This window comes from Haliotis cracherodii, unplaced genomic scaffold, assembly GCF_022045235.1.
Source record: "Haliotis cracherodii isolate W230 unplaced genomic scaffold, xgHalCrac1.p SCAF_16, whole genome shotgun sequence".
NCBI classification, from domain to species: domain Eukaryota; kingdom Metazoa; phylum Mollusca; class Gastropoda; order Lepetellida; family Haliotidae; genus Haliotis; species Haliotis cracherodii.
The window spans coordinates 20968595-20994161 of NW_027266271.1; the positions used below are offsets into that span (position 1 = coordinate 20968595).

Below are 25567 nucleotides of genomic sequence, written 5' to 3' on the forward strand. Positions count from 1 at the left end.
TAAAGTAAACACCAGGTTGCCACAAACATAAATTATTGAGTTGACTCTTCTATTGATGTTTTGTGGTGGGGAATCAACCCATGGCATATCTTATTCCACTTGTGGTGCTGAAGCCTTTGGACTATTTACCTGTTTTCCACGGACTTTAAGACCTACCTGCTGTAATTACCTGTGTGAAGAGTCTGGGAAGCGCATTGTAGCCGTGGTCACAGTAGTCTAATACCCGTGTGCTGCCCATGTTTGGCTTTGCTGCTGGAGCCAACAAAGTCAACTTCTCTCTCCCGACATCCAAAGTTGTCAGTGTCATTCAGACCGTTGCTAGTCGGACAACTTATGTAACACACTATCAGCTTATGGAACACGAACCGAAATTGGAGGTATGTGGGAAAATATTGAAATCAATGTATATAAAACTGTTTCTAATAGAAGATAAAATACATGTACATGTCAAGTCCTCAGTGTGAAATATACCTCATTGGAGATATTCACGAACAATGTGTTAAGAGCTTTAAAGGGTTCCAAAGTGTCAAACAATTATGTGCATGGGATTAATTAGGCTATCTACAGTTTCCAGTGCTCAAAACATAGTATTTGCTTAGTCTTAAATGCTAAATAGAGTATTTGCTTCATTTGGAAGAAAATATATGGATGTCAACTTCTTTATTAAGAGGAACACAACGTTTCGGAGTATATGCTTACTCCTTCACCTCAAAACATAGTATTTGCTTAGTCTTAATTGCTTAATAGACTATTTGCTTAATGAGGAAGAGAATATATGGATGTCAACTTCTTTATTAAGAGGAACACAACGTTTCGGAGTATATGTTAACTCCTTCACCTGATGAAGGAGTAAGCATATACTCCGAAACGTTGTGTGATGAAGGAGTAAGCATATACTCCGAAACGTTGTGTTCCTCTTAATAAAGAAGTTGACATCCATATATTCTCTTCCTTATGAGTATCATTTCTAAATGCCTTTCAAAGACCTATTTGCTTAATAGTTTTTGTCACACAGAAAATTCTCTCTAACACACAATAGTTCGTGTGTCCTTTAAGAGGGTTGCTGTACATAATTAAATGGCAATAGTTCGTCAAATAGGTTTTTATATACACTTCATAGATAGTTTATATTTTCACGTATCACGTACGCTTCACCCTACCTGCAGCTGTTAGTTACATATGCACAATTACTTATTATGGGTGTAATAGCCCCATTTCCGTTTGATGTATTCGTGTAAAAAAAATAGTACAGTTTTCGCCTTTTTTAATGTGAAAATAATTTCTTTCTTTACCCGATGACAAATTATTAACAAGGCTACTGCATGTATAGCTCGCGTACTGTGTGTTTCATTTATTAATGGTTTAGGGTTTCTTATGAGTGCAATTACGCTTAATAAATAAAACGCGACAAACCGTTTCCATAATTATAAGAAATGTCTGCTAAAAGCAGTCAACAGTACGTACCAACTATTTCATGTGCATGTGTTTTTGAATTACTAACAAAAAGTGATGATACCAAGCGTTCCCACCGCCGCCTTACAGCTGGAATATTGCTGGGTGCGGCGTAAAACAACAAACAAACAAAACTAAGTGCTCCCGTAAAAGGTGACTGCATCATGCCCCACCGCTGGCACCTGTTGCAAACCCAAGGGCAAGTATAACTGTTCACCTTAAAAAGACATGGGAACATATTGAAATTGTCTCGTATATTATGTCGGTGATGCGTTTAATTCGAAAATATCCTCCAAGTGCCTATCATACAACGTTTTGAAGGGTTTGTTGCTGAAGCTTTGACTGATGTAACTTATTGAAAGTTTACATCCCTCTTGTCGTGTGGAAGTTGTGTCACTCTGAATCACTCAAGCATACATGCATACATCTAATTATGAAACATTCGAGGTTTATTATGAAACATTCGAGGTTTCACAGGTCTCTTTTATTTCTAGTTCAGGTTGGAAATCAGTGGAAGGGAACTGGGTATATTTGAACAATATCCGATCATCAATAATCCTGAAGCTTGTTTCCCTTGTTTCAATCAGCATTCGTTTTCATTTTGTTTTGCCTCGGAATACATGTGTAATTCATCCTTTTGGTATTCTAAACATTCAAACATGCACCAGACAGTTGAGAAACCTGAAACGTTGCAATTCTTATGTGTGTATACTTTCCTACATAAAGGTACTAGAAAAGTATTCTTCACGCTCATGCACAGGTTGAACTACAATACATGATAAAATAAATCACACTATTCAAATGCACATAATTATATTCATGATAAAATTTGAAGCCTGCATTAACACTGTATCGACTAAGATAAATGCAACCTTTATTCAAAAGTTTACTTTCGGAACCTATATTAATTTCAAGATTTGTTGAGACAGTTATTTGTGGAAGGAGAATAAACACATTATCTCGTATTACTTTCTTACAGCTTGTTAATATGGATGTATTTATCTAAGCGATAATCGTTATTTATTGGCAAGCATACAGTTTATTTCAGCCTTGTCACAGAAGAAATGGTTTACGTTGAAAACATGTGATTGATTTGTTAGTATTAAACAGTTACAATATGAATGTATAATTTTCATCAGTATTTTGCCTTCTGTGAAATCTGTTTCAGTAGATAACAGAGATAATATTCTCCGGTGTTGACGTTATATATGTCATAGTATTATTTGTATTCCTTGAAAAATGATGATGGCTTCTTGTGCAAATGTATTTCACATACAAACTTTTGTCGTTTTGTATTAGATCATCGTATGCTTTCCCTTCTTAATCAATGTACCACACAGTTGTAATGGAAACTTATTGTTTTGTTTGTTTGTTTGTAAACGCCACACTCGGCATTATTCCAGCTATATGACGGCGGTCTGTAAATAATCAAGTCTGGACCAGAAAATCCAGTGATCGACATCATGGACATCGATCCACGCTATTTGGATCGATGACATGCATCAACCAAGTCAGCGAGCCTGACCACCCGATCCCGTTAGTCGCATCTTACGACAAGCATAGTCGCCTTTTACGGGAAGTATGGGTTGCTGAAGACCTATTTTATCCCGGATCTTCACGGGTCAGTTACAAAATGAATCAAATGTTCAAGATATTGTTTTCATTGTGTAACACACGAGCATGATACTAGCAGATAATATTTGGACGGTACACCATATACATACATCCACATATGACAAGATATTACCTACCTTTTATAAGGTACCTTGACATATGCCTTGTGATGCGACTTTCTAAAGATAACAAAATGTTTTACATACTTGCAAAATTGCTACAGGATAGACAGTGTCGTGACATAAAATGCCCATCAAGCTATAATGATCCCGACTGTTTTCTTCTCCATTAGTAAATTGTGGTCTTTTTAAGTATGCCATAGACATTAAATAATATATCACCTCCCTACAAATACCGACCATTAAGCACTCAGTTCTAATTATTAATGAATACGTTCACAAAATCACATAACAATAAATTAGTAGAGACACACAGTACGTTCATACTCATTTATCATCGAATTTCCTCTTTCAATTACTTTTGTTTGTGATTTAACGCCGCACTCAGAAATATTCCAGCTAGAAGACGGCGGTCTGTATGTAATCGAGTCTGGATCAAACAATTGTACTTTATCGCTGGTGAATATTAACATTCGTTTTTTAAATCACCCGTGAAGATCCGGGGTAGTATAGGCCTTCAGCAACCCATGCTTGCCATAAAAGGCGACTAAAGGAATCGGGTGGTCAGGCTCGCTGACTTGGTTGATGCATGTCATCGTATCCCAATTGCGTGGATCGATGCTCATGATGTCAATCACTGGATTGTCTGGTCCAGATTTGATTTATTTACAGACCGCCGTCATATAGCTGGAATATTGCTGAGTGCGGCGTTAAATAAGAAACAAACAAAACAAATTTTAAAATTAGAAATTGTCCTGTGACATGTTCATTATCACAAGATTTACGACAAAGTAATTCCATTATGCTTGGTTTTATCGCCCTGTGTAATCTTATCATAGTTCTGGTTGTTAGTTGGTTGGTTTGTCGTTTAACGCCGCTATCAGCAATGTTTCAGCTATATGACGGCGGTCTGTATGTAAATAATCGAGTCTGGACCAGACAATCCAGTGATTAATATCATGAGCATCGATCCATCCAATGGGTTGCTGAAGACCTATTCTACCCCGGAATCTTCACGGGTATTTGTGGGAAATTTATTTGACTTCAGACCATCACATCTGCATGTCAGCGTTTGGGGTGGTAGGAGTATACTGTTTTCTATAAACGGACGATTTATTTCGTTTTGTAGGTGAACACAGGTAAATCCGATTCTAGAAAGAAAGGTTTATTCAAATAATCTCTTCCAATTAACCTGTAATTCTTCATTTGCAAAGTGTGTTGGTTTTATGTTCTTTGGTCAGATAGTATTTTCCAATAGTCACCAGACCCGTGAAGATTCCGAGGTAGAATAGATCGTCAGCAACCAATGCTTGCCGTAAAAGGTGACTATGCTTGTCGTAAAAAGCGACTAACGGGATCGGGTGGTCAGGCTCGCTGACTTCGTTGATGCATGTCATCGACCCCAATTGCGTGGTCCCAATCGCGTGGATCGATGTTCATGATGTAAATCACTTGATTGTCTGGTCCAGACTCGATTATATACAGACCGCCGTCATATAGCTGGAATATGCTGAGTGCGGCGTTAAACAACAAACCAACCAATTGCGTGGATCGATGCTCATGATATTAATCATTGGATTCTCGTAAACTCTCCATTAAAATAATTTTCCGTTCACGTTTGCCGTTCACGCCCAATGGAATCTGTTTCGGCGGATAACCAAGACTGGGTTATTCTATGGTGTTGGTGTGTTATATTTGCTTGAACTGGGTCGATGTTTCTGCTGAAGTCACCGAGTTTAATCATAAGTTCAGTAGCATTTATCTATCATGGTGAGTCAACTACAAGAGAAATGCCCATGATTGCCACAACAGGCGACTATGCTTGTCGTCAGAGACGAGTAACGGGATCGGGTGGTCAGGCTCGCTGACTTGGTTGAAACATGTCATCGATCCCAATTGCGTGGATCGATGCTCATGATATCAATCACTGGATTGTCTGCTCCAGACTCGATTATTTACAGACCGCCGTCATATAGCTGGAATATAGCTGGAGTGCGGCGTTAAACAACAAACCAAGAAACCAACCATGGTTAGAGCTGCGTCGCCCTTTGTTTCAAAGCAAAACTATTTCTTAAACGTTTTTTTTTATATTTCGAAGCAGAATATCGGCTCTTATACACAGCAGATTAAAAAATATAATTTTTAGTTTCAACAAAATCAGAAGTGGTAGTAGTAGTAGCGATTATGGTGTTACGCCGCTTTTACTAATATTCCAGCAACATCACGGCACCAGAAATGCTCTCCTCACATTGTACCCATGTCGGGAATCGAACCCGGTCTTCGGCGTGACGAGCGAACACTTTAACCACTAGGCTACCGTAGAAGTAAAATGTTTATCAAAGTGTCATACGCATAACACGCCCAATATAAAATTGATGCACATAAGACAAACAGTGGATGTTGAGCGTCAGTAATTGCGCCATCGTGACTCAGGATGTTCCCGTCTATCACTTGACAGTCTGGTTAGTTCACAGGCCGCCTTGGCTGTACGGTGCCAGGCAACAAACACGCACTTCCTTTCTTATTCAAATTGCGTCTGTAACGGGTGCTAACGGTACTTTCGCCATCACCTCATGTCATTATTGATTTTCAGTGATACATTCACATAATTGTCATCGCTATTTTGCCTTGAGAGGAATTTAGGGGGATAATCGAGACTGGTTGACGTTCATATATATTTGAATAGTAGATCAGTTATTAAACGCCTGAGATGTGGGAGAAAAACCCGAAGTGATGCAGATCTTAGACTTTTTTTTAAGTTGGTGGAACACGCGATCACGGGTATGATGTTCATAAAGCTATATCATAATCAGAGGGAACCGGGATTCGAACCCATTTTCATGGGTTGTCGCACGCCCAAGGGACACAATTCTAGCTGCCCAAACTATTGGCGCGACTAGGACGATTGGGCCACCTTTGCTTCGAGAAGACGATCAAGAGTACTGTAAGCATGACAATTTGATTATACATGAGTAAGTGGGTGAGATGGGTTTAACGCCTCTTTGAACAGTATTCCAGTTATATCACGGCGTCAGCTTAATTCGGGAGGAAATCCCCAAGTGATGCAGGTCTCAGACGTTAACCACTTCGGTGAAACCCACGAGCACTGGTAAGGTGCTGATAAACCTAGAAACATAATCGGGGCGAAATTCCTGGCATGCCAAAGGGACGCAACTCTGCACAGCAAACGCATGGACATGAACATGACTACACGTATCAGTATGTATTTGTACACGTTAGTATAAATATTGAAAAAAATATACGTATGAAATGTGTAAACGAGAATATGGGCCTGGATCTTGTTTTTGTGAGAATGAAAACATGATCTAGCGTAATACCGAGTACATCAGCATACATCTGTGTATATGCGGGTATATTAGCCTGGGTTTGTGAAAAAAAGCGAGTACATGTACATACGCATGAATTTGTTTGAAAACATGCACGGTTATTTTTGCATTGATTTGTGAAATGCTGTTCTATAATCATGAATGTGTGTATTAGTGAGTGTATCAGCCTGGATTTGCCAAATTGCGAGTGCATGACCTTGAATTTGTGTATTCGCGCGTGCATTTAATTTAGATCGAATTTGTGAAAAGCGTGTTCTTAAATATGAATTTGTGTAGGTGTTAGCCTTGATATGTGCAAAAGCCAGTACATGCACATGAATTTGTTTGCATAGAAAATCTACGGGTATTTCAGCTTGGATTTCTGAAAAGCGATTCCATAAACACAAACTTGTGTATATACGGGTATATCAGCATGGATTTATAAAATTGCGAGTATATAAGCATTAAATTGTGTCTATGCGAGTGTATCAGCCACGATTTGAGACAGACTGGATAGGCTCATCATCAGCTCAGGTCCCTGGCTCCCTCTACACGCAGCCCAGACAGCGAATGGGACTTCTCCCAGGAAGCGCTGCCTGGTCAAACCTACCTAGAACTTTTCGGAGAATGTGAAGACTCCCCAACACTGCAGCCTTTTGCATTACCCAGATTGTCAGAAGGGCTGTATTCCTGGTAGCAAACCCGGGTACTCTCCCGATGTCAGTCAACAGATTGGGAGGTACCAAACCTAAGGCATCGAGAACAATGGGGAGTCAGATTACTTGGGATGTAAGCGTAACATTTCGAAAGCGAAGTCCGCATATTTGCCATGTTTTTCCTCAATCATGTCAATCAGATTAGTGTCAAAAGGGACAGACATTTCAATGATATAAATGATTTCATTGGATTTATCAAAGAGGACAAGATCAGGTTTGTTGGTCTGGATACGTCTGAGGCTGTCAATGGGCCTATTCCAAAGAATTGTGTATATTTCATGACGCCCTCTACATATTCCGGGTCGGACCATTGGTGGACCTCTGTGTCAAAAACCACAAGCATGGCGAAAAAGGTAATAAAATGATCGAGCTACACAATCCTGTCGCTTGAGATACTGTGTTTGTGCCAAAGCTGGGCATCAACTGACAATGTGTTGGACAGTCTCATTAAATTCATTACATAATCTACATTTCATATTTACATTTTGATGCAAAATCACACATTGACGGTTTCGAGTGGGAAGTGACTGGTCCTGAACAGCAAACAGAAAGCCTTCTGTTTCACCTTTTAGACCAGCCGACTTCATCCAAGCGCAGGGTTTCTGATCTTCTCAACCTTCTCTGACCTTCTTCTTCTTATTATCATATATCGCAGGTCTTCTTCTTATTATTATTATTATTACATATCGCAAGTATCCGGGTACTTGTATTTGCTCAAATGCGGATAGAAATACTGTGTTACAAAGTAGAGCTAGGTTACCTACTACAAAAAATCAAACGCAAACTCTTTTGTATTTTTGAAGATGTTGCGTTAGGCGTGAGGGTCTTGACACTAATATTTTGTTTGTTGTTTAACGCCGCACTCAGCAATATACCAGCTATATGACAGCGATCTGCTAGTAATCGAGTTCTGGACAGACAATCCAGTGATTGACATCATGAGCATCAAGCCACGCAATTGGGATACCATGACACGCATCAAACCAAGTCAGCGACCCTGACCACCCGATCCCGTCACGGCAAGCTTTCGTTTGCTGAAGATCTTTTTCTAACAGGGTGACTAATATTTTGAGCAGCATTTTTTATCTGAATTAATGAAACACCGATAAATATACAACGTATGGCAATGTACATTCTGAAACATATTTGTTTACATCATTATACTTTTTCGACACGACGTATGCACACAACAACCAGGAAATCAAGGCAAAATAGTGTTCTATACCGAACTATTGTGACGTCCCAACGCTCATTGTGACGTAAAAGATATGTCGCATAGTCTGAAAACAACACATGTCAAGCTTTCTGTGAAACCTAATATTTGTTAATTATTATACGCTTTTTCCGGGGATTTTAACGCGTGTTCTGAGTAACATAAAACTACAAATACCTGGAATGCAGTAGTAACTCAACTCTGCATTTTCAAAATACCTCTCCACAAATATTGAGAATGATGTACATTTCGATAGCATCCGCGGTGATGAGGGTGTCAAATCAGTTGTTTCAATTAGATGTGGTTAATGTGATTTGAAACCACTGATTAATCAACCAGAATCAAGTTTGCAGTAGCGTTGTGTGAAAGCCAGTTTCATATACATTTTGAAAATATGTAAGCCTGGATTTGTGTATTCATGAGCATGTAGTGCCTGCTTTGTGTACAAACGATTATGTCTTGAGTGCATAAGCCGGCTGTAAGACAGCTGCGAGGTTGTCAGCTTGAGTTTAGCAGGACATTTTTGAAAGTATGTTATTTTTAATGCGTGTATAAGCGATTGTGAAAGCCTTGTTTTGTGATTAGCGAGTTTGTAAACCTTGATTTGTGTACATGCGATGCTGTTTGTTTGTTTGTTTGGTGTTTAACGCCGCACAATTCCACAATATTCCAGCTATATGACGTCTGTCTGTAAATAATCGAGTCTGGACCAGATAATCTAGTGATTGACATCATGAGCATCGATCCAGGCAATTGGGATCGATGACATGCATCAACCAAGTCATGCGTTGCTGTAAGCATATTCAAAACGTCAACGCAAGAGAATAATTGATTACCTGTCGAAACCGGTTCCATGGGTCGTCAAAGGCAAAATAGTGATAACAAGTATATGAATGGATCACTGTTATCAGTCAATGATGACACCAGGTGTTCGCGAAAAGGGTAAGCCTGTCCTGTCCTGTAGCACCCGCAACTATTTCCATTGGTCCATTGACAAAATTTTCATCTATTTCTCCTCTTGGACAGGTCGGAAGTGATCTCGGATATCCTGGTGATCCTGGATCGAACGTCGCGGGGTCAGTTCTCCATATGGTGAAGTGGCATGACACTTCTCACTCAATGGTTATATGATATTGTTTGTGTGTTTGTTATTTAAAGCCACACTCAGCAATATTCCAGCTATATGACGGCGGTCTGCAAATAGTCGCGTCTCGACCAGATAATCAATTCAATTCGGTATATTTCGTAAATCCAGTGATTGACATCATGAGCATCGATCCACGCAATTGGGATACGATGACACGCATCAACCAAGTCAGCGAGCCTGCCCACCCGATCACGTTAGTCGCCTCTTCCGACAAAAATAGTTGCTTTTTACGGCACGTATGGGTTTCTTAAGACCTATTCTACCTTGGATCTTCACGGGTCTGATGACATACATTAATTCACGTTGGAGTAAGGATGGAGCGATGTCTTCAACTTTCCAATACTCGAACAATATTCTAGCAGCTCAAGCCTTTGGTGTCTACATTTGACAACGTTTGAGGTACAATCGAATATGCTCTTTCTACGAATCTAAAGTTGTTTGAACAGGGTTACAGCAATCAAGGCCTCAGTAAAGCTTTGATCAAATGTCGAATTGGGGGACTAAAACAAGGACTGGTCAGCTCGGAGTCGATATACCGTGTGTGAATGGGGTATTCATGTTAAACTGCGGCATGGTATCTCAGTGGGCTAGCACTATGATATCGTCATTAGTCCTGATTAGTATACGCAGCCACACACGCACACACACGAACGCACGCACGCGCGCCCGCGCACACGGACACGGACATGCTACATGAGTGCAAAAATCTTGAACGCGACGTTAAACCCCATTAAACCTCATATATTGTGTAACGGGAACGTTGTAGCTTAGTGATCAAAGCTCGTCACGCCGAAATCCATTTCTAATGTTCCCCGTTGCGGAAATATTGCTAAAAGCGGCGTAAAACGATACTCACGAACTAAAACGTAATTCATTATTAAGACATTGATATGAATAATATAAGATCATTCTTAACAAATACTACGCGATTACTTCACTTTCTTAAAAATGTTCCAAATATGACATGTTCAAATAAAAGCTAATCATCATATTGTATAATGCGAACCGTTATTTCTACCACAGAGCACACGAAATTATGTGTCTTATGCCATACAAAACCTTTGATGTAGTTTTATATGAATGATCACATTTATTTCTCATCCAACACTGGATATCGCCCCTATGAGATCAAACGATATCACTAGGCAGGAAAATCGCTTCCGTGATCAAAAGTATGGAGACAAAAAAATTCTGTATTATATATACGTTAATCAAAATAATAAATTCTGAAAATAAAGGCTTGAGGCCAAGGTTCATAAAAACAAAGTCAAATCTTTATTCCTGGTTGAAAATATTACTTTCTGGTATGTGTAGCCTATGACGTCATGTCATTTCATGATGTCAGCGTATTGTCACGAAATCTGAACGTTTTTTTATACAGTTTGTGGGGGTTTGTTTTGTATTTCTTTGAGAAACAACCTATCCGTATGCTTGTTTAAACTGTGTAAACAATAGAGAAGCGTATTTGCCTTGTTTTACTTATGAAACGACGAAAGTTATATACAAAAGTTTATTTAATATACATTTGACATACAAAATGAAGAACAGGCAAGGAGTGTTTGAGAGCAGAATACCTTTGGTATTAGATACACAGTAGTTATATATAAATCGAAATACACGTTCACATCGTCTGCATTTTTCACAGCACAGGTTTTAACAAAACATTTGTATTCATTTCACACCGACAGAATGAACAAAAGTGCCCCTATACACATTTCCGTTTGCTGTTGAACACATCCTGTGTGACATTGAGATGTCCAAATTGATTACTCGTCTTCAGATATCTCTGGCTCCCATAGCTCGAAACGGAAATGCCATATGTGGGATTGAATCTCCTTTCAGAAAGTACAATCAGAATCAATCAAAATTTCATCCACGTGGGTTATTTCCTGAATTCACAATGCCATAATCCGGGAAACGGTCTTTATATTAATCCTGAATTTCACTATCTAAGATTTTCAACAGAGAGTATTTTCTTCACAACAAGCTCGAAGCAGGTGATACTAACTCTCACAATGTTGTCAAACTGATTAGGATCAGCGACCGTCATTCGATAGGAGTTAGAGGCAGTTTTATGGGAAATGTGATCTACTCGTGTTAATGATGAGGATGGATGGAGATCCGTGCGGTGATAGTTTTGTTGAATGTTCCGTCCCGGGTTTAATGTCGGGAGTAAATAACCCGGATAAAACGGGGTTTCGAAGATACGGCGTCAGATAGAAGGGTGCAGCTACTTTGGTAGAAATTATGCTTGGGTAGAACAACACATAAATCAGAAACTGTTTCACCTTTTCACCCGATAAGGGGATGTTGCCATTATTTAGAAGAGAATTGTAAGATTTTCTATGGTGTTAAAATTTTAAGATCTTATTGAAAGGATGAACCTCTTAATCAAACTACCATTCTGACAACTAGATCTGATAGGATTGTCTGAGTTTACTATCCTGGTTGATAAAATATATACTAGTGAATAAGTCATTCAAAGCTGTGGTAATAAATAGAAATATATAACATGTGCTAGCGTATATAGTATTTCCTATCTTTCGCTATTATACACATGGAAAGAAATTACGCACCGCTTATTATATTTTCCGTCTAAAACCACCATTTACAAACACGTGTTATGTATTATAGTGTCTGTTTCAACTGTACCAATGAAATAGTTTCTTGACAATCCTTTTATGTCTTCAAGTATTTTTATTTAGCCTCGTGGTAAAAGCGCTCGATTGACACGTCGAACACCGAGTTCGATTCCCACCAGGTTCACAATGAATGAAGCCCATTTCAAGTGGTACTTAAAATTGTCCAGCTGTATTTAAAAGAGACCAAAATAACAATTTGAATTTGATGTAGATGTTTTAATTGGTTTTGAAAATATAATCTACATTGACTTTAAAATTAACCCGAAGGACCTATACCACACCTTGCTCTTACTAAATACATTTATACCAAAATAAGGATTAAAACGCATAACAATAAACCCCTGTGAAAACATTAAAAGACCAATGGTTGATGTGTCGGCCATATTAGACTATGGATCGGAAACTTGAGATACAAGCCCTTTTACATCAACAAAGTTCAACCCTAATTGTAGGTCATTAAAAAAAAGGTATTAGATTTAACGCCAAACAGTACGTCTGACGACGAACGGCTCGCTGTGACACAAGCTGACATGACCTTTAGCAAGGTGAGCTGAAGCAGTGTTGTCTTGCCTGGCAATTCTGATCACTGAAAGTTTTATAACATTGTGGATATGGCTGACAAATATTGACAGTAGTTTAGAAAACTTAGAATTAATTCAGTTAGCGAACAATTACCAAAGTTTACTGCAACATTTATAAATACAAAAACTTTCCCAGCGTTCATACAAGGTGGCTATCGACATTTTACGCCTGCTATCTGACGCTCCCTTCTTCCCCGTCATCTCATCCAGCTCTGGGTATCTTGTAACAGAGTAATTACGTGCGCGTTTCTAACGTATTTGCATTGGAAAACCGTGCTCCGCTCTCGTTATGTTCATCAGGACCCGCTCTAGCATCGACTTCTTCCGTAAATAGGATCATTAAGTGGACAAAATTGCAGAAAATTACAGAAAATTGCCTTGATGTCACCTGATTATAAAAGTGAAGAAAATCAAGAGCAATTATAATTATACTTTCATTCTCGCTGATTAGCAGGCGCGGGGAAGCCACGACAATTTAAATTTTAGAAGACAAGTATTTTAATTTGATCCCCAGGGACTATTCCGCGGCGGAGCTATAATTTCAGATGTTGTTTAGTCGCGAAATTGCGACCTCCTGATGCTAAAGAGTAGGGATCGATCATTGAGTGTTGGTTTTCATTTATCCTCCTCCTCGTTTCTTCCGCTTGCCTCTCCAGACATTCTCATCTGCCCTAAGGACACTCAATGAATGCTCCCGAGCTGTACAAAGTCGCCAATCCTTTCAGAGCCGGACAATGCGTAATCCTTACACACACTCTCACAATACAATAACTGCTCCCTAGTCTAATCCGCCATTTTATAACAGGATGATTTGGTCGCGTTGTTTCCGTTCTCGCGCATATTATTGAAACGAAAACTGTCTGTTGTCATACAATTCCCCACTGATCGAATCGTCTGACCAATGCATCCGTAATTTCGGCAATTTATCCGCCAAGGTCAGATGCTGAGGGGAATCTGACAAGGGAACGAACGCTTGACTATCCCTATACGCTACTTTGGAATAAACTGCTTTAGAATTCGCACCAGCGAGCAGTCATTTTTTGACCCAGGGTAAAGCTTAAAGGAAATAAAATATTCAAAATAGGGTAAATTAATTCTGAATTTGAGCGATTTAGGTTCATTTCTGTTTGCTGATGGCCAGATTGGAGTATTTACAAGCTTGTCTATTGCCAGTAATGATATGCTTTCACGCGGCAGTGGAATATTTGAATCGTTCTCCTAGATGTTCCGTTGAAGGAAATCATCAATCTTTTCAGTGTGTCTTGAAATGCACTTGAAGAGACGAGTGGTCCTAGTTGTAAATTGAAAAAGCTCTTTCAAAATTTTGGATTATCCCGAACCATACGTTGGTCAGTGCTCGTGCTAATTTTCACACTTGGTGTCGGCTGTACAAATAAAGTCCATTATGAAAATCTGCCTTGTCAATATTTCTCCCTTAGTGAACATGAGAATGATATTTCATATTCCGACATTGTATGATCTTACAAAACACATTCACCTATTGGCTAAATTTTCGCTTATACATGTATATACGTTCGTGTGTGACGAAAACGGATCTGTACAGACATATTTCAAAGCATTGATTAGTGTCTTGTAGAACAGGTTTTTTTTTGTGTGTGTGTTGTTTTACGCCGCACTCAGCAATATACCAGCTATATGACGGCGGTCTGTAAATAATCGAGTCTGGACCAGACAATCCAGTGATGTACATCATGAGCATCGATCCACGCAATTGGAATCGATGACATGCATCCACCAAGTCAGCGAGCCTGACCACCCGATCATGTTAGTCGCCTATTACGACAAGCATAGTCGCCTTTTACGGCAAGCATGGGTTGCTGACAGAAAAGAAGTCCAAACTAAAGTCTGAAACAAATCAAGATGTAGGGCAATGTTCATATATAACTATACGACGTTTGACAGATATGACGTACTTCCCGTCGGAAGTTTGGTGCCGTTGCATACACATGATTATCAGAATTTATTTGTTTTATGAGTGCGTAAAATGCGATGTTGTGCGTACCTGGCAAACCTTTGGATTACAAAGAATTCATCTTTCTTACAAATGGTTTCATTGACATGCAAGACATCTGTCCATATTTATATAGCCAGGACGTTGGTTACATATCATTTCCTTCAATAACAACCGCCGTCATATGGCTGGGATATTGTTCGGCGTTTAACAACAAATAAGCAAACAAACAAATCCTTCAAGAACATACATGTATATGTACAATGATTCATACATAAAGCTACAAAAAACATTTCTATTATCATACAGAAATATGCTGAAAGCAGTCCTTTGGAAATAAAAATAATTTGCTTTAATCAATATAGAAACGTGTAATTAGTGGCCACAGGTAGTTATTGGAGTTAAAATGGTTTATGTATGTGTGTTGTACTACATGCTAACTAAAGTTAAAACATGTTTTTACAAATTGCGTTATAAGCATATTATATTTTTTTTTATATAAATATCATTTGCTTTCCTTCCATAATATATAGTATAGTTTCGTTGAACGCATATGATTATTGACGTTATGTTCTATTAGTGTTTGTTAATGGAAGTGTTTTGCACCAATGGCTAGGAATATAAAGATAAGTCAAGCTTTCTTACAAATGGTTCTATCACCATGTTTACTGTAATAATCATTTGATCTCCATCGGTGATTTTTATGAATGCGCGGTGCATAACGGACAAAAGTAAATCATGCTTTCTTGCAAATGCTTTCATCAACATTTAGGTCATCAGTGTATATCTGTGTACGATGATATATAATTATGAATCTTTCTCCGCCAATGATATAAAAGGCACATTGTCATCTCATTCATCAATAGCAATAGCTAAGGCCAAACTAACTCTATTTCTGAGAGATGGACAGCTGCTCGAACGTTTATAAACAGAGCAGCCCAGGATAAAAATCCTACTCACACACTGGAGTCCCAAAGAGGGACAGGTCAGCCGAAGCTGCTTAGGCAGAAGGCGACCTCTTAAACACCTAATGCAACAACAATCATTCATCAAAGCGCAGAGAACACTTGGCCGTTTTATCGAATAATTAGTAGCGATAATTTATTTATGAGATTGTACCGTATAACAGACAAATCTACGAATATAAAGTAAATGAACTTTCTTTCAAATGCTTTTTTTCACTGTTTAGGACACCAGAACACAAACATATGGTTACGATGTTAGACGCACATAATTTGTTTCGCTTAAAAAATATACAGTACAGTTTCGTTGAATACAAATTAATTATTGGATTTAATTCGTGTATGCATTCATGTGTATGGCGAAAGTATGTACCACACATACACAGCACAATTAACTCTTTTAATTCTAAATATTTGTGTGCAAGTTCTTTCGTTGTTGTTGCATTAAGTTTTTAAGAGGTCGCCTTCTGCCTAAGCAATTTCGGCTGACCGACTCATGCAAGTTCTTTCGTAATACGCTTTAGTTATATATGTACATGATACAAAAAAGATTCAGCGAGTAGATAAGGTCATTGTAAGATAACATATTGTAAGAATATGAAATTTCGTTCCCCTGTTCACCTAAACAAAAAATGGGTTCAGGTTCCGTTAATGCCAATTACTTTTAAGGCGGAAATGAATCTGAAAATTAATGACCCTTTATTACAAATGGTTTTAAAAACTTTCAGGGCATCAGAACATGTTAATCTACAACGTTTATTTATTATCATCATCTTATCTCCATCAATGATGTAACGGGCATGATGTCGTGTCTTTTATCACAGAGGACAGAACACGGGATCGTTTTATCGAAACATAATAATGCTCTGCCGTGTCTCATGATTTTCAATCCTCTAACAAGGAGGACCTAAGTGTCAGGCAAACAGGTGCCACACGTAATGCACGCTCAAATCGGATTTACTTTTCAATTTCAGACAATTATCCTTGCGTCATGCTAGTGTTACCGCAAGAAGACAGCGTGCGAAAACATCCCCTTGCCTGACCCTACTCATTAATTTCATTATGTTGACCTTCCACGGCCTCATTATAGACTCATCCTCAAAGTTAATTTAACTCATAGATATGTTAAGGTTCAAGTAAGTTGTAGATACCTATTCTCAAACCATGGACGTCACGCCGATCGTCAAAAGACACTGCCTGTTGGACAAGAGATTAGCGTAGTTAAGACGTCGAGCCGATTATGCCGCTTCGTTGACTTGATTCCCACTTCCGTTTTCTATGGCGAGTGCACAATAGGGAGAAGAAGGCGGACAGAAAGAAGAAAACTAAAATCACCTCTCCTGCAGATGTTTGTGATCAATTATGGTGAAAAAGAAGCGTAACTGGCCTTACACTGTGTTGTGCGATGCATTCCACTTTATTGGCCTTGAGTTATCCGGGGATGCCTCGAAGTTATTGGGTTCTATAGCTTGTTATAAAGGGTACGGGAATGCTTGACAGGCAAATTTCGGAAAGCCCTAGTCATATTCGAATTTAAATAATAATGCCTTTGATACGTTCTGCCTTCTATATCTCTCTGTCAATGTAGCTCATTTATGAAAATATGGCTTGATAAACAAAATAAACTATTAAAAATCAAAACTATATGCTTCTTCATTCAACACGGGAAAGTTTATAATCTCAGCACCGTGAATTTTGTATATGTATTGCTATGTTTTACATCAATATCAGTCTTTTTGCTCTACTGATCGTATTGTATGGTAACAGAAAGAAATATAATATTTGACAGATATTATCCTTCATTTCAATATGTAATATATGTTGTATGGGAGCGGTGTTAACATAAGCTGTAAAGCTTGTTCACCAATCCCAACTCATTTCAATGAATAAAAATATGTTTAAACCATATTATCTGTGTGACGGGTACCGCCGGTGGGACAGGATACCCACCTTTTCACGAACTCATGTCTCATCACCATTGTATATTCATAAACACATGATTATGTTGTAGTCGGACTCGTTCAGTGGACTATTTTTGGACGAGGTTTGCTTTTAAAAACATTATATTTACATTGAAAGGACGGAAGCACTGGCCAAAATTAGCTGAGGGCCCGTATGCTTATTGAAATTTTCATGTGGCTTTTCTTTATGCTTATGGAAATTATCTTGTGGCTTTTTTTTATGCTTATGGAAATTATCTTGTGGCTTTTCTTTATGCTTATGGAAATTATCTTGTGGCTTTTCTTTATGCTTATGGAAATTATCTTGTGGCTTTTCTTTATACTTATGGAAATTATCTTGTGGCTTTTCTTTACTCATCATATATCCATGAAGATTCCAGGATAGAATAGGTCTTCAGCAACCCATGCTTGCCGTGAAAGGTGACTATGTTTGTCGTGAAAGGCGACTAACGGGATAGGGTGGTCAGGCTCGCTGACTTGGTTGATGCATGTCATCGATCCCAATTGCGTGGATCGATGCTCATGATATTAATCACTGGATTGTCTGGTCCTGATTATTTTTTTCCATTATTTATAGACCGCCGTCATATAGCTGGAATATTGCTGACTGCGGCGTTAAACAACCAACCAACCAACCAACTACTCTTCATAACTATTAGTGTCGTGATCATGAAAACACAGGACCTAATTACTGACTTGTACTACAGTAAACTATGGTTATAACAAACTCAAAGGGACCACTAATTTTAGTTCGTAATAACCGTAGTTAGTTATAAAAAAATGTATAGAGCATATATACAACAAATGGCCAGGACTAAAAGATAAGTTCGTTATAAACGTAGTTTACTGTATTATTGGTAACAGTCCGGTGCCATGAACCATGACCAGTGTTGTAAGCATGCAGTTCTTATGACAGCATAATAAACTACACTTTGATAGCGTTCTGTCTGATCTTGTTCATGTCAACCAAAGGAAATGTAGGATTTTCCAACATATTTGTGTAGATGTGTGTGTGTGTGTGTGTGTGTGTGTGTGTGTGTGAGAGAGAGAGAGAGAGAGAGAGAGAGAGAGAGAGAGAGCATGGATATTATGATGTATGTTAGTAATTCCCTTTTTCGCGAACACTTGATATCATCACTATTTGAAAATGATTCATAAACACATGCTCATGATATAGTAGGAATCATACAATCGTTTTTACGTGTATATTTCCCTGTTCGCCACACTCGTATGTCGCTTTTATTTAATTCTTTAAGAAGCACGTTATTGTTTGTCATTTATGAGGCAATGATTTTTTCGGACGATGTTTATTGGAATAAACAAAGTGAGTACACATCTACTAAAGTGTTTTTATTCAGACGCCACTTATTTATTTCAATTCCTCATTTTTTCACTTGAAACAATAGACAACCGTTCTTTCAACCAGAAGCCCACACCCATTTGAGTTGGTAAAATGCAAATCACTGTTATGGTAAACACGTGTATTAACACATATATTCAGCGTATGATTGTGATAATTCGAGAATTGAATTTAGATTATATGCTTACAATACACTGTACAAAACATCAAGTAATCTTTCAACATCAGTACCATCTGCGTGCGTAGTATCGATGCTCTTCATGTATCATATTATACATGTATGTATACCAATTGCTAACAGGGCGAAACATTTTAAGTAAATTGCCACCTAGTTGTCAGTTCATTTAATCATTTGCGACATCTGTTTATTTTAATAATTACTTTTTTTCTAGGCTAGGTTAATTTTCCCTTTGTGCTTATAATGTTTCATGATATACCCAATAAGCACTCTGATCTAAGTATAATTTGTTTTATCTTTTTATATATACGCATTATCTAAATTTTGTTAGAATTAATGTGTATATTGTATAATTTTAAAATATTTATATTTCGTATAAATGAAATTTAGATAGGTAAAATACAATTTGCACACGTATGTGGGGCATAAATGTCAAAACAAATTAAATATTAAGTATTTCTGTTGCATTTATTTTACATCTAAATATGATGAGGGTAGAAAAGGGCCTTATAAAACATACTTTTAGAATTGTATTATCATTAATAAAAATGAGAATAAAGACTTGCAGAGAGATCCATAAAGATCATATTGTATAAAAACTTGGGCAATTTCACTATGACATCCTGAATTTCATACCATACAGGTATATATGTAAAGCAACTACCACTGTCCCTATTCCTTTCTCGAAACATCAGAGTATGGTGACATCAGTGCTTCTCTTTATTCTGCATGAACAAGCTTCGTCACTACCTTGGAGGAATATGTGGATTAACTGTGTTCGCTTCACATACCCCTATATTAAGGAGGCGTTACTCCTCACAAAACCTCCGTGAAATATGGGGCGCATTATCTTAAATTGACCTATGTGAAATTCTAGAATATCTTAACTGTGACTCATGTTATTTGGTAGGAACATTGCTTGAGGACATCCATGTACACGTATGGGATATGTTGAGGTATTTGGTGGCAAGGTTGGTTGACGATCAGTGAGTGTTTACGGAAACATTTAAAACTGTTTCATCGGATTTAAAAATAATTTATAAAAGTTAGGTTACATTCCTTTGTCCAGTGTTATTATGCATGGCCTGAAACATAATTTGATACAAAGGATGGTCGTATACTGGTAAATAATATACGAACATTATTTAGCAATTGTAACTCTATATTTATATAAATGAACTTATATTTTTAAAAGCCTGTTATGTAAAAATTATTTACAAGACTATATCACCCTATCTGTTTTGTCATTCACTGAAAATAGTGATTAAATGCATAAGAAAGGCCTGTGTGAGAAAAACTGCATTGTGAATATATGGAATATAAAAGTTGCACAGAAATATACCCTGAATACACTTCGTCAGCATGCTTTACTTAACAGGCGTGACACTAAAGCATCTAAGCACCGGCCCTTCTTTGTAGTTGCGCATATTCCTTATGCAAACAGAAGCTATCTTACAAACAAACTACCCATTCAACACCAAATGGTAAAGCTTTGAACATCAAACTCGTCTTCTTCTTTTAAAAATTCAAATATGCAATTCCGTTTTGAATAATACTGTTCGTCACGTACGAAGACTGGCAGTTGACCTTAAAACGTGTAGCAAATTACGGGAGTGTGCTTTATAAGGAGATCATTATTGAATTATGAATTAGTTTTAAGAAATAAATTGTTCTAAATTTTTTTCTTCAGATAATATGTATACGATATGCGGTTAAGTGTAATCTCACACGAAATAGGCTTATATTTCTTCATACGCTCAAACGGGGCATCCATCGACAAACTGTTTAGAAAAAATAAATTTATGAGCAGTATCATGTCTGAAAAATCATTTTGTGTAACCTCATCCCCCCGAATTCAAAGCAGTTTCCAGTTCTTGAATTTGAATAAATAACACTATGCATCTCATGACAATGAAAAAGTAATGAGCTAATCTCTTGAAAGTTTTTAGAACTATTTCCATTGAAACAGTCAAAAGAAAATTATCTTGGATACTGTTCGTGTGTTCTCCAGAGATCATGTGACATGTCTCCTCTGACATCCTTAGGAGAACATGTGGTTTTCAACAGCTCAAATCGGGTGTACTCTTTACGCGTGGCATAACTTGTCTAGTGTTAGAGTGCTGGTACAGGTATGAGCTGTCTTTAATGTGTAGCCTTTCCCGCATATAATGGGCTCATCTTGAATGCTTCAAGTAACGACAATAGGTTGTGACGGGGAGACACTCGACTAGAATTCGATCGCTGGATCGTCAACTCACAGAGGTGCAATTAGCTAGTTTTCCGGTGGCTCTGATTGGTGGTTATTTATAGCTATCCACTCCCCTAGCCACACAAATACTGAGAAATATAGTGTTAGAGGGAAAGGCGTGTCTGTGACTGTTAATGCCCGCAATTGAGGGGAATAAAAAACTAGTATCACTCGCCAAAGTTGGAATTAGGGAAGCCAGTCGCTCAAGATATGGCGGCAACTATCATTACTGGGGTAAGTTGCTCTATTTCATAAGGCTAGCTTTCTTTCTCGCCATTTGTCAAATTATATTGCACTGTTCCCATACAGGCTTTTATTAGTGTATCACCAGTTGCGTCATGTGATATTTATTCAAGATTAGTATCATCGTAAAATGTTGATTTTTCGCTGATTGTATATTGTGTGTGTTGAATATTGTGCTGTGCCTTTTAATTTAACAACATGGACTGATGTTCAAATTTTCTTTTATGATTCACAACCATGTTCTAGGAAACAATCATTGACATCTGATGTAAATTAACTCGTATTAATAGCACAAGGCATTGTATAGGATACTGGAGATGAAGCTGTTTTTATTCAAAGATAAACGTATCAAGTCTTTGAATGACATGTAGAAGTAATACACATAAGATAGAGAATTTATGGATGTCAACTTCTTTTCTATCATAATATTTAAGTTGACATCTATAAAGATGAACGTGTTTTTTTTTAGATTTATGCAAATATGTGTTTAATTAATGGCTTTATGCAAATATTAGTTTAATTAATGGCTCATTTGGCTCAAAAGATTGTAATCCTTTACCAAATGTTACAAGCCTATTGATGTAAGTAATAGACTTAATATACACCATAATTTAATTATTTAGCAAGGGTTTCAGATGAAATCCATTTCCATACTCTCCACTGAATGTATATGTATGATGTTCAAGTGGGATCTTCAAATATGAAATAAACAGTTAAATGTTAAGACGTGTATACTTCAAAAATGAAATGACTAAATGCTTCATGTTGTCTGCGTCAAGTATGCATATGTTGTAGCATTTCCATCTTTAGTATATATTAATAAATCTTCATTTCAATGACAAGCAACGCGTAATTGGACACATCAACCAGTCTGATATTCAACATTCACCTGTTTGATGTTGCTAAGTTATTTATTACCCATAAGGTTTTCAAGTAAAAAAATCATTTAAACTTGGTAGGATAAAGTAAAACATAACAAATGTAATAAACTCCAAATATTATATCTTCAACCTTTTAATTCAATTCTGATCTTTATTGTATGAAAGGCCACAGGCCCATATAGAAAGGCGTTTCATAACATATTTTATAAGATACACAGTTTCAAGATATCAATTCTTATACACCTCCTATATATATATCATATAAATAAATATTTAGATATACAAAATAAATAGAAATAACACATCATGTATTTTGTATCTGATAATATATTGGTAAACGTTATATATGGAATAAAAACGTCCTCACATTGAAATGAAAGGTATGTATGATACCAACTTGAACCGTATTTTGTGTTGATAAAAACAAATGTAAGAACATGCCTGTTGAAGTTATTGTAAATGACCGAGCAAAAGGAAATATTCATTATGATTTCTTACTCCGCTTTTGAAGTTTTTTATCATCAGAACAACCACAAAAGGCAATATTTGATCATAGAACAGTTGATCTCTTGTCGTAACAGTTGCAATTCTCCTCATGGTTTACGTTACAGGTGAAATATTTCACCTGTTTCATATTTTGGAGTTACGAAAGAAGTTGTTTGACCAAGGTTACAACATTCAAGGCTTCAGTAAAGCTTTCATTAGGTTTTATGGTAGACATGTGGAGGACATTTCCAAATTTGACGCATCAATGACAAAATGATGTCCGAAGCAATTCATTCTTTCGTCTTGTACCATATGCTCCCTTGATCTTTTTGGTGTACACTTGATTCATTTTGTTTGTATGTGTTTGAGACAGGCGCCACCGGTAAGGTAGGATATGTTCACCTTTTAGCTAACACCTGGTTTCGTTACCATTTGATAGTTATTCATAAACACATGCTCATGATATAGTCGGAATCGTGGAATGGACTCTGCTTTTAGCAGAGATTTTTCATGAATACGAAAAGGGTTTTGTAGCTTATATATATATATTTGAATTATTTTCTGAAATATATACATTGTGTGCAAGATAATCCAGGAGATCATACAATACTTCAAAGGACGGCTATAGCAGCAGAGGCTAACCGTTGGTTTGGTCAGTTTATTAGAAGTTTGATCAACAAGTGCATTTCTGGGGAACTATTATATCTGCCGATTTTAAGACATTACACTTCAAACTATGGAATACTTCATGGTCGACATGACTTGAAAAACATGTCATTTTAAAAGTAAACATTACATATCGCTTCACGAGAAAAGATACGATGCTTAATGGGTTGGCTTGGCTGAGCCTTTTGTATGCAGTTGGGTATTGTAAAAACCCATAACGTATTTATGAAAGATGCTGAATGTAACTAAAGATAAGATTATAAATAGTGTATTATGGAAAAGAGAGTTGTACTACAGAAACGAGTGTTTTATTTCTGCAAAGGGAGTCTCATGCATAGAAAAGGGGTAGTAAAAGCACGGCTACATTCTATTATGAAACCCTCTGTCGCATACCCAAGCTTTTATGACTGGGACCACCAGTGAGTAATCATTTGGATAATTTGATATTCCTACCATAACAGAGAGAGAGAGTAGATTTTTAAATCTTACATGCACAGATTTAAAACAATTTGGATGGGTTTTTTTCAGAAATCGAATGCGTTTGTAAATTGTTGGAGTGTTGTTTATCTCAGAAATAACTAATATGTATGGAATATCTTAAAGAATAAGTAGTGCAATATTTCAAAATATGTTCTATCTCAGCGGTAAAATGGTGGCTTTTGTTTCGGTATTGTAACTTAAACTGATTTCTTTTGTATCGTGTAAATATGTAGGAGACGTTACGCAAGTGATAGTTTTATATTAACATTTACAAAAAAAAGGGAAATTGTGCTTGTATTTCAAGAGGAAAAAGATGAAAGTGAAACAATGCCATTGTCGAGATGAGATTGTTTGCTGACAGTTACAGAAAGTTTAATAACTCGTTATATAAATTAAAAGTTTGGAACGACACCATCAAGTCATGTATCAAACCTGACTGTAAACATAGCATTCATCGTCACAAACATATCAACTGCAAATTATGGATAGCAACACTTTGAGCTACAATATGTACAAAATCATTCGATTAATTTGATATTCAAATTTTGATTGATGAGAAGAAAATAATAAAAAACTCAAATATAAAACTGAAATAGATATCATTTTACAAGAAAAATGATTTATCAAGGTTAAAGCATTGAAGAAAGAAGGTATATTGACATGATAAACCAAAATAATATGAAATGCTATACTTAATCTGGACAAAGCATTACATCATTGGCCAATAAATCACACAATCTTTCAGGGAGCACCATTACCCTGGAAACTAATGAGAATGAATAAACCAGTTTCTGTCTCCTCTCTTTGTTTAAAGTGAGTATTGTGACAGCGACTGGTCTCTAATTAAGTGTACAACATCTATCAAGGCAAAACAAGGCTCTAATCCTTCGGCTATGATAACAGGGCTGGTGTTTTACCGAAGGCCCATTAGAAACAGTAGAGGTAGTTGTTTGGACATTGTAATCCGCATGTTGTTGTCGGAGAAAGACAGATAACGTGTTAGGTGTGCCGGTGGTGCGGGCAATAGGCGGTCATACCCAGTGGTGCAAAAAATGCATCGTCACGTTGGTTGTCGTTAATGTCTGGTAGCGCAGCTTAATGTGGAATTTGTTGTTGAACAACGTACATGCTTAGATATCGATTGAGTAAGTATGATGGTACTCTTCGTTATAATACGTAATCTTCATGGAGTGAATGTGTTAATGTTTTAAGGTGTTAATCCTCATTTGCATGTATATTAATTGTGCATTTTCACCTACGTTTGTACCACCCAAATGTAATGTGTTACAATTCAAACAATTATGCATTCACGTGTATATC

General features: G+C 37.2%; 1 protein-coding gene across 2 annotated transcripts in view; it reads left to right on the plus strand.

The window, feature by feature from the left end:
- The first annotated feature begins 217 nt into the window (after positions 1–217).
- Positions 218–25567, plus strand: part of LOC139463464 (transcription factor Sp9-like) — a 31502-nt gene continuing 6152 nt past the window's right edge. The window contains exon 1 of one of the 2 annotated variants that reach the window (XM_071244733.1): positions 218–377. In XM_071244733.1, coding sequence (XP_071100834.1) covers positions 237–377 — 141 coding nt within the window. In that variant the 5' untranslated portion in view covers positions 218–236. Of the gene's footprint in view, positions 378–21639; positions 21726–25567 lie in introns of those variants that run through there. The other variant, XM_071244734.1, reaches the window with a different exon arrangement.